This window comes from Thalassophryne amazonica, chromosome 2, assembly GCF_902500255.1.
Source record: "Thalassophryne amazonica chromosome 2, fThaAma1.1, whole genome shotgun sequence".
NCBI lineage: Eukaryota > Metazoa > Chordata > Actinopteri > Batrachoidiformes > Batrachoididae > Thalassophryne > Thalassophryne amazonica.
In genome coordinates, this window is record NC_047104.1 from 46,085,809 (window position 1) to 46,097,331 (window position 11,523).

The 11,523-nt window shown below is 41.4% G+C and overlaps 1 protein-coding gene across 2 annotated transcripts in view; it reads left to right on the forward strand.

Annotated features, from left to right (window-relative positions):
• The first annotated feature begins 1,239 nt into the window (after positions 1-1,239).
• The window catches only part of mmp15b (matrix metallopeptidase 15b), a 118,229-nt gene continuing 107,945 nt past the window's right edge, over positions 1,240-11,523 (forward strand). The window contains exons 1-2 of one of the 2 annotated variants that reach the window (XM_034185531.1): positions 1,240-1,244; positions 10,863-11,055. In XM_034185531.1, the coding sequence (XP_034041422.1) occupies positions 10,927-11,055 (129 nt within the window). In that variant the 5' untranslated portion in view covers positions 1,240-1,244; positions 10,863-10,926. Of the gene's footprint in view, positions 1,245-10,763; positions 11,056-11,523 lie in introns of those variants that run through there. The other variant, XM_034185538.1, reaches the window with a different exon arrangement.

Sequence of the window (11,523 nt, forward strand, 5' to 3'; positions counted from 1 at the left end):
AGACAGATTAAGGTGAACCAGACAGGTACTTTTTCCAGCCCACTCCCTGTTCAGGGCAAACAAAGCAGAACCTAAGTAGGTCTGCTCAGTCACAGATGCAGTTGCCAAAACACACTTCTCCTTCTTCCAAGGGTCTAACTTCTGAATCAGACATCTGCTGCTTCCGTACCAAGTCAGAGGTAAGAGCATTCAGATTCACAATCCTGCCCCATCCCTCTTTGCCGATCGCCAAAAGACGTGAGTGTGCAGTGCAGCGACCTTGCAATGGTCGATCTAGAGATGCCCCTGTCTGGGTTTGTTTGACATGAAAATGCCATTGCATCCCAACACACACATTCATTGACAGATCCTCATTCTGGTCTGATGGCTGGGAAATCCCAGATGATCAGGGTCTGAGGCCCTGCTGCCAAATTCATAGTCATTGGGTCACAAGCCATCACCTCCTTCACCTTCTCCACCAAAGAGTTCTTGTCTCACTAGAGTCCTGTTAGCTGTTTCATGTTCAGGGTTCCTGATGTGGCTTCATGGTTACTGTACGGACCACTAAAGGTCCGTTGGGTAAGTGTACTTTCATAAACTACAAAGTGGGCTACAAACAACATAACTACCTATAAGCTCACTTGCAGTGTTAAATAATGTATTTTTGCTCTCAAAATTTTCTATTCTTGCATTGAAAACTGTACTTACAAGTTTACTTTTCTAAACTTAAAAAGATAAGTTAATTTATTCCCAGTAAGTTTTAAAATAGTACACTTACAAATATACAGTAAAATATGCTTAGGAAGTAAACTTGAGGTTTGCTTAAGTTCATTTAATAAAAATAAACCTTTTTGGTAAGGGATATTGGACACAAAAAAGACAAAAAAATCTGAAAAAAACCAAACAAAAAACAAATTAAAAACGATAGCTTGGAATGTGAACTCGGTGCACGTGGTGTTCCAACATGTTGATGAACTGGAATTATGACTTCAGAGGTTGTTCCATTTGAAACTTCCCAAATGTAATGATATTGCACCAAATACGGGTGTTGCACTCACTGACTGCCATCTCGTATCCACCAGCAGATGGGAGCAGCTCACCACATAATGAACTGCAACAAGACCTTGAGATAAGAATGCAAATACTTTGCCCATCTTTGTGTATATACAGTAATTTTATGATTTCTTACTGTTACTTACCGTTACACAAATAAATTGAAAAACAAAAACAGCCAATGACCGAAGGTGTGGCACTGAAAAGCAAAAGTATCACCAGCACTGGATTTTACACCAAATGCAATCTAAGCTTGTGTATTATCCACAGTTGAATCTAGCTTTCTGGTTCTACTGTGATTTTCAATAAACCATATCATTACAAAAAGTGAGACAAAACAATGCATTCAGTTTTAATAAAACATGACAATGAATAGGATCATAGAATCGGTCATGAAGATGAAAACTAAAACTGGAACAGAAAATAAGCACAAAGAAAACTGCATGAGAAAATAGAGATCAATACTACAACTAAACAGAAAATGGCTTAAGAAAACAAGGCGGTAAAACAAACCATAAGAAAAAGCAGTGACTATAACAGAAAACAAATCCTGACATTACAGCACAACAAATATTACAAATGAGGGGAACTAGATAAGTGATAAATTAATAAACAACAAATGTAAACACAACTGACTGAAGAGAACTAGAACAGAATGAAAGGCCAAAGTAAAAAGTAACAAAGAAAACAAGTGACAAATCAAAACAGAACAGAGAATAACAACATGATGAAAATAAAATAACTAGTAAATCAAGACTGGGGCACGTGAAGGGAAAAAGAAAGAGAGAAAACCCGAATTAAAGCCCAGATCTGGCCGAAATTGTGACAATTTCACAGCTTTTTAATTTACACAATATTTTTAAGTGTAAAAATGTTTCACCAACAACAAACAAACAAAAAAAACAAAACAGTTTTAGAGTGTATGCTCTGGAGAAAAGGGGAATGAAATTCAGTAGGTGCAAGACTGAGTACATGAATGTGAATGGGAGGGAGCCCGGTGGAATAGTGCAGTTACAAGCAGTAGAAGTGGTGAAAGTAGATGAGTTTAAATACTTGGGGTCAACTGTCCAAAGAAATGGAGAGTGTGGTAGAGAGGTGAAGAAGAGAGTGTAGGCAGGATGGAGTGGGTGGAGAAAGGTGGCAGGAGTGATTTGTGACCAAAGAATATCACCAAGAGTGAAGGGGAAAGTCTACAAGACAGTAGTGAGGCCAGCTATGTTGTAGGACTTAGAGACGGTGGCACTAACAAAAAGACAGGAGGCAGAGCTGAAGATGTGATTCTCTTTGGGAGTGATGAGAATGGACAGGATTAGGAATGAACATATCAGAGGGACAGCTCAGGTGGGACGGTTTGGAAACAAAGTCAGAGAGGTGAGATTGAGATGGTTTGGACATGTGCAAAGGAGGGACCCAGGTTATATAGGGAGAAGGATGCTGAGGATGGAACCACGAGGCAGGAGGAGAAGAGGTCAGAGGTTTATGGATGTGCCGAGGGAGGACATCAAGGTGGTTGGTGTGACAGAGGAAGACACAGAGGACAGGGTGAGATGGAAACGATTGATCAGCTGTGGTGACCCCCAACGGGAGCAGCCAGAAGAACAAGTCATAAAATGCTTCTGCAAATTAAAATAAATCATCCAGGATCCACATACAAATCCAAAATCACACCAAAATTAAGTAGGTTTCTCTTCTTGAGAAGCACAGTGATTCCACCAAGCTTTATGGGGATTGGCTCAAAAAAAATTGAGAAACTGAGAAAAAAAATAAATAAAATGACAATAAAAAGTATCCAGAAACCATATCTGGATCAAGAGCAAGACAAAAATTTCTTCAGTTGAGCGTTTTGATTATTTTTGTGGAGGTTGATAGAAAATCTTTTTGGAAATTGAATGAAATGTGACCAAATACTTACTTTCAAAGTGTAAATGGATGAAACAAAATCCGAAGAAAAAAGATCATTCTGTCAGATTTCATGGCGATCAAATGAAAACTGGCTGAATGCTTTCTCTTCCTTCTCTGTTGAGTACACCTTTGAGAGATGCTGTCATAACACATGCACTGGTTACACACGTATTGCACGCGGGCTTTGCTTAATTGTGCAGCTACGGCAGGGTTTTTGTAGGTCTCATGGTGACTGTCCTGAGATGATCTCTTGTCTTAGATCAGACTCTGACAGGCGTTAGCAGACGTCTCTCCGCAGTCTCATTCACGCAGAAAGAAGTAAATTGCAGCAGGAAACAGACCATTTCGTGCCGTCCAATCAGCTCATCTGAGGTGATGACAGCTGCTTCCTTCTTACCTGGCAACATGTTGACTTCAGCACAATTCTGTCAACAAAGCTCCATTGTTTGTCAGTAGGATGACTCCAAAACTGATGGTTTAATTTTCATGAAGCTCTCAGCACGTGGGCCAAGAAAGAACCCATTACATTGTGCAACCAAGTTGCAACATGCACGTTCCTGTAGCACTTAAACTGTCTGTAGCTAACTGACTATTTCATTTTCAAAGGATCTGTGTCATTTTCCAGCTCAATTCTGAGCTGGATCTATTTACAGTCAAAGTTTTGAACATCTGTGAGTTTCTGTACTGACGCCTGCCCATGATTTCATGAGAACTTGACGAAAACAATAATAAAATGCCTGATATCGTAATGCTGTCAAAAATATAAATATTTATTTGCCTGTCCCTGGATCCAGATCTGCAACAATACTTTATTTTGTTTTTTCCTTTGCTCCACCCATTGAGGAATGATCCTAGTAATAAACTAACCAAGCAACCAACAAACAGACAGGGTGGAAACATATCTCAAGGGTTTAGAGTGTGAGGCGGAGGTATGCACTCCAATGAGTCTCTCACTAGTTGCTAATAATACATTTGAAGTGACACATTCTCACAAAGATAATCAGCATTTAAGGGTGCAGGTGTTTTTTATTGCTTTCGTCAGTAGAAGTGACAGTGATGCCATTGGAGCTGTCTTATGAGAATGTGGACATGTGACAGTGTGACAATAACAAAATATCTCTTATTTGTTGCATTCTATATATTAAAAGCCATGCAGTTTCTGTGTGTGTATGTATGCGTGTGTGTGTGTGTATGTGTATGGCTTCGATCACAGAGAAGCTGGGGAGCGCTGACATTTGCCCTTTGGTAGCTTATGCATTTTGGGTCAAGGATGAACACCGCCAAAACAGAACATTGATTGGACTATTATTTTTGGAGAAACTACAGATATTAGCTAACAACAGTGAACAATGGACATTGATAATTACATTCTGGACATACATGCCATTCCAGTAGGGGCAGTAAATCATCTAAATATTAAAAGCCAAGTGGTCTCTGTGTATGTGTCTGCATGCGTGTGTATAACTTTGATCATAAACAAACTGGGGACTGCTGACATTTGCCATTTGGTATGCTTACGTATTTTGAGTCAAGGATGAATGCCACCAAAACAACATTGATAGGACTAATGCTGCGTTTACACATAACGACGACATGTCACGAATGCCAGGAAGCATACATTCTTGGCCGCTGATCATGAATGTGATGATTCGGGGCAGAGGCGTTAGGTGTCCTCAGGAACTGCTGCAACCTGTTACCACGCGTTACGATTAATGGCACGTGTCGCTGGCGAATTATCAGGAACCAATAATAATGTTCCATGCTGTTGTGCGATGTTGCGCGCTATTGCACCTAACAGAGCATCATTACGTTCTGTCATGTTGTGAATTGGGCGAATTGTCTCCACCCCCCCATATTCATACTACTGTCAGCTGCAGAGAGCCAGATGTCTGACTGCACGTCGCTCTCCTCTGGCTCAGACTCGTTCTCCCGAACATCAGGCACAACAGCAGGTGGAACACCTGCAGGAGCGCACTGAGGAGCATTGGAAAGAGACTTAGCTGACTTGGCGTCAGTGTCCTTCAGCAGACTGCATCAATGAAACTGAATGTGGTGTGACAGGGTTTAATTGTGCGCACGTGAGAGAAGTGATTCATAGTGGCGTGCAGTGAAATGTGACACCGCGTTACAATTCATATGAAAATGTGACAGTTTCCATGTCAATTCGTATCAATGCGTGACAGTTTAGGCTTCAAGAACCATCACAGGAACCACTACGAATGCTGTCACGCTCTATTAAGGATCACCACTAATCAAGGCGTATCAACACGCCCAGCTGTGAACTCCACGACATGAGGCGAAATGAGGGTGGTGCGTGACATTCATGGAAGATGTGTTGACATCCAAAAACATGCTCCACGAATATCACGCACCGACACGCACTGTTAAGAAACCTCTTCAGATGCGTTAAGTCACATTAAGAATGTCAGGAATGTGCCATGAATGACAGAAAAATGACATTCATAACGCGTCTTGCCTATGTGTAAATGCAGCATAATATTTTTGGAGAAACTACGGATATTATGTAACAACAGTGCACAATGGATGTTGATAATTACATTCTGGAGTCACACACCATTCCAAATCATTATAGAAACTTTGCATAATTTATTACCACCCTTGAAAAAAGTCACCTATCTTTTTTATAAACACTACCCAATCTACAGCCCGTGGATCCCCACAGGCAACACGCTAGTTTATATTAACATACAAGGTCTATTAGAAAAGTATCCGACCTTATTATTTTTTTAAAAAACCATATGGATTTGAATCACGTGTGATTACATCAGCCAAGCTTGAACGCTCGTGGGCATGCGAGAGTTTTTTCACGCCTGTCGGGAACGTCATTCGCCTGTGAGCACGCCTTGTGGGAGGAGTGGTCCAGCCCCCTCGTCGGAATTCCTTTGTCTGAGAAGTTGCTGAGAGACTGGCGTTGTGTTTCATCAAAATTTTTTCAGAAACTGTGAGGCACATCCGAGTGGACACCATTCGACAAATTAAGCTGGTTTTCGGTGAAAATTTTAACGGCTGATGAGAGATTTGGATTGTTTCTATCGCTGTAAGGACTTCCCACGGAGCGGGACGTTGCGCAGCACTCCGAGGCGACGTCATCATCCTGTTTCAAGCTGAAAACCTCCAAATTTAAGCCTCTGATGACCTAGGACGTCGTGAGAGAACAGAGAACTTTCAGAAGAGGTCGGAATCAGCAGTTTATCCGGACATTCCACTGTTAAAGGAGATTTTTTTAATGAAAGACGTGCGGACGGATTGGCGCATCGGCTCGCAGCCAGTGCGGCGCGCCCGCCACAGGAAAAACACCTCCGTTGGAAGCCTTAAGGACAAGTTGGATAAAGTGTGTCTCAGACCCCCTCCCCGGTTAAGGCTGGGTTTCAAACGTTTCACAAAGAATGCCTCCTTGACCCTTCTCTCAAACCATTTCTTCTCTCTGGCTAATATTTTAACTTCCTTGTCCTCAAACGTGTGGTTAGTGTCTTTAAGGTGGAGATGAACCGCAGACTGAGGTCCACTGGCGCCCTCTCTGCGGCGCTGGCGCCCTCGCTACACAAAAGGCTATACCAGCACCGCAGAGAGGGCGCCAGTGGACCTCAGTCTGCGGTTCATCTCCACCTTAAAGACACTTTATCCCCTGTTTACAATGGGGTACTCAGGTCAAAGGAGTTTCAGTCTTTTGTTCATGGTAATGAGTCATTCACGTCATCAAGGGAGCCATCAGAAAGTCATCCATCCCATCATTAGAGGGACAGCTGTCCTGTCATTAGGTGTGCTAACCAGAGCACAATAGTTGCTAATTAGAGCTATTGTTTAGTCACTAGCCTATAGCAGTCTGCCTCTCAGTAGGAGGGGTCTGGTTAGGTTTAAAACTCCAGCTTTTGTTGGCTTCTGTTTTATTCTTCTCTACAAGAGTCAGACAGAAGTCAGACTTCCAGAGCAAGAATTTTAGCTGAGGAAGCTTCTGTGATTTGAAGCGAAACGTCCTCGCGTCAAGCAACCCAGTCCAGTCGAAGATTCAAGCTTATCTACTATATGAATCAAATCCATATAGTTTTTTAAAAAAATAAAACGGTCGGTTTCTTTTCTAATAGACCTCGTACTACCTTAACGGAATGTATTAGATTTAAAGGCCTATGTTAACACAACTTAACCCATACATTTAAAGCAGCAGTCTATTTTTTGTGATTTTCTTGTAAAGTCAACTAATTCAGGATAAGAGGACTCAAATCAAATCAAATCAATTTTATTTACATAGCGCCAAATCACAACAAACAGTTGCCCCAAGGCGCTTTATATTGTAAGGCAAAGCCATACAATAATTACGGAAAAACCCCAACGGTCAAAACGACCCCCTGTGAGCAAGCACTTCGCGAAAGTGGGAAGGAAAAACTCCCTTTTAACAGGAAGAAACCTCCACCAGAACCAGGCTCAGGGAGGGGCAGTCTTCTGCTGGGACTGGTTGGGGCTGAGGGAGAGAACCAGGAAAACGACATGCTGTGGAGGGGAGCAGAGATCAATCACTAATGATTAAATGCAGAGTGGTGCATACAGAGCAAAAAGAGAAACAAAGACTCACACTCAAGGACTTAATTTTGATCATGAATGTCCACAAACACACCAGGTGCACTGGTCAGTCTCGCTCGTATTAGTTAAATATCACGTTGCGGTAAATATTTTTAATATATGAGTGGGGCTAATGATTACATTGCATGTTTGTGTGTGATGGGAGGTCATGCTCTCTCTCTCTCTCACACTCTCTCTCTCTCCTGTTGATAAGAGCACTGTGGTCAGCTTGTCAAGTTAGCTGTAAAAAGGCAAAACCAGAACAACATCACTTTCACAGTTAAACAACCACACTGAGCAAATGGTCAAACTCATGAAGTTCTTAAGAGCAAAATGTGAGAAGGCTTTGATGCAAGGGGTCTCATGTAAACTGTATCAATGTATACTTATTAATACACATTTCTATTTTCTTTATATCTTCCCTCTGTGACATTTACTGTCTGACAGAATTTGTCCATCTTACACCAGTAGTCTTGCAAATGTCTGAGGCACATTTAATGAGCCGACAATATAAAAGAAATATGAAAAACTAACAAATAAACAAAAAAGAAAAACAAAAGAAAAAAGCTGCATACAGTAACAAAAATGATTAAAGCATATGGTCACTTTTCACCTTTAAAAATGCTGAACTCCATTTCAGTAGACCTCGGGCCCGGATCCAGGCCAGTTTGGACTGATGCAGTTGCATCGGTCGTCATTGGTAAAAAAAAAAATCTTGAATAATCCTGAATAGTGCTGAATGTGTCTCCGCGGTGAACACAGCTTTGATCCCACAATGCACCATGCAGGTGTACACAGGAATATTCAAACCGGATCAAACAAACATAGCGTCAGTCCAGTCGAGTCGATGATCATGGCAGCCAGGAAAAAAGTTGTGCAAGGAAAATTGGGCACTTATTTCAGAAAGAAACGGTGAGTGGTTTATAAACAGTTTTCAGACAATAGTGTGTTTGAAAGGCATTCTGTGGTGACTGAAATTAAATTTTCGGTGGTTTTCCGACCATACATGTCAACCTATACGGATTGTCTGTAAATGATACGGATTTTTCCGAGTTTCAGAGTCATATGGACATACAAATAAAGTCGGATATTCAGGGTTTGGTCTGCAGCGGGTCTGTAATCAACCGTTTCTGCAGCGGGACTCCACTTTGAAGCGTGAACCATTGAAGCAATGCTTCAATGCACTAGCTCGTTGGTTCTTTGGTTTGCTGCTCTTCAGAAACAGCAAGTCCGCTTCTTAACCCCTCTCAAAGCCATTAAAATACTGTGAGTCACTTTTGTGTGGATTAAAGTCACTAACTGGGACTCTTGTCTTGTTGTAGTCAAGAAATGAGAATCGTCCTCCGTTCTGTTGGCACAGGTCCAAACGCTGCGCGGCTCTCTGCCGAGACAGAGTCCCATCAGAATTAATGACTTCAAAACAAATTGCCGCTTTAAATAAAATGACACCTCTTACAAACGTTGTAAAACAGACAAGAAACTACAATCACCTAAAATGTTTTTTTCCTCCCAAAATGAGACGTGCTGTATTTCTTTACAAATTAAATCCTGACGTGAAGCATAGCTGCAAGAGCTCAGCTCAGATATATGGAAAGACAATAATGTCTGAAAGGAAATGCTTTTGACAAAAACTACATTTTTTGTTTATTCCTATTTATGTCCAGAGATCAAGGATCCACCATGTCAGTTTTTGTTATAGTGTTGGTTTTTAGGACATCATATTTATACAAATAAGAAGTGTTCACTATGGTCCATGAAGTATAATAAATATATTAAAAGAAGTCTAACAGTGTATGTTGCACACGAATAAAAGAATGAAGATTATTGAATAACAAGATGCGTACGATTTTTATTTTATCATTGGGCAAAAATGCATCTGTCAGATTTTCACTCTGGATCCAGCCCTGGATCTCTACAATTCATAAGAAAATTGAGCTGTATTCAGTCTTTTTTTTAATTCAAGAAATTAAGCTTTTTATTATTTGTAAATTGATTTAGTAAGATAAATAATTGTAACACACACACACACACACACACACACACACATAGTTGAGTTTTGCTTGGATGAGAATGTTTTGCCATTTGAATTTATATTTTCTGTTGAACCACACACACACTCACACTCATCTTCAACCGCTTAGTCCAATTCAGGGCCGGTGCTAGCCATTTAGGTGTCCTAAGCACAAATGCTTTGTGGTGCGTGATTTGCATGTGCGGAACGACGGCACTGGTCCAATTAAGGGTCGCAGGGGACTGGAGCCTATCCCAACAGTCACAGGGCGTAAGGCGGGGTACACCATGGACAGGACATCAGTATGTCACAGGGCCATATGTAGACAAACAAACACATACACACCCACACACACCTACGGATAATTTAAAGTTTCCAATCCGCCTAACCAATGATGATTATATTCAGTAGTAGTAATATCTTTGTTGGTGAAGATGAAGTTTTCATTTCGGTCTCTGAATCAAACCTGCCGTGTGGTGGGTAACTGAGTATTCATGACACCTGAATTAAATCCGCCACCTGATTTTGGAGATGTTGCATGCAAGACTCATTGATAAATTGTGGTATAAAATCAGCCTAGTCAACATATCAAAATAATGAATGATGAACTGACTGTGCTTCCAGTTTGCAAATATTTTTTATAATTCAGAATGATGTACTGCTTTACTTTAATGGTCCTGACAGGAATCTCTTTGCTGCACGCTGTGTGACTTGACAATTCTGTGTGCACGTTGGGTACCGCTAAAGGAGCAGCGGAGCATAAACCGTCGTGCTCCCCGGCAGACAGAGAGGCAGCACGGAGCCAGCGACTCTGGACCGAAGTCGGCTTCCGAGAGGAAAAAACAAATCAAAACCGGATTTTAAGAGAATAGAGGGCGCCAAATAAAATAATCTCCAAGTGAACTCGTGAACCAAAATAGCCGGGCTCCATACTGCCAACGTGAAGTTTAGCACTTATCAGGTTAACTTTCCCATATTTTATTCGTATTGGACTGAACTTCACTTCACCTTTCTTTGGGAAGATGTCCACGATAAAGTTCTTCCCGCGTCACTGTTTGCAGTAGGCGCGGCTGCACTTTGAAGGTTACTAATTAACGAGCCTGCCGTGAATGCGACATGCGCTCTGGCGGGACACGCCCTCCTGGACCTGAACAAAGGTGAGACCCGCTGTCAATCACACACACCTCTATGGACGCTCACGTGAGCGCAGACGGCGCGTGGGCGGTGACTTTGTGTCGGCGCTGTACCTGTGAGAGTGGACCGCACTCTTCTGGCATGTGCCGCTGAAGACTGACAGTTGGCTGCTCATTTTTCATGACGGGTTTTAGACGCAAGCTTTAAGAAAAAAGAGGATTCAAAGTGAACCACGACGACTCCTCAGGACGGTTCTTCCTCGCGCTCATACCATGGCCGCCTCCGCCTCTGCTTCGCGGGACAGCTACTTCTGGTTGCTCTGGAGACGGACCCTCCTCGCGCTCTGGTTCTGCGCGCTCAGCACGCGCGCAGCGGAAGGTGACGACACTTTTAACGCAGAGGTAAAGTATCCATCAACGAATCATAATATTGTAAATAAAATAAAATATCGCCAATTAATATGCACGCAGCCGTGAAGCCAAAAGTCATGGATGTTAGATAGTATTTTACAAAATTAAATTAAAAAAAAGGATTGTAGTTTTTCATTATTTGTGGAAAATGTCATTTCAGTCCTCAAAATCATTCCTCTCTATTTCTAAAATTATCTATAGACTTATTTATTTACTTATTTATTTGTTTAGCATTCTTTTAGTCCACAAAAGTTGGCAATTTCAAATAAACTGTTTTGTTCAACCAACCTCTCTTAAATATATTCAGTTTTAAATAGCACACACACACACACACAATTAAAATCAAATTCTTGATAAACACGGAAAAAAAATCAAAAGATATTAGTCTTTTGGCATATTAAGTGGGGCCAATTAAGTTTTAGTTGTTAAACCAGTTGTTGCATTTTAGTTGTTAAACCA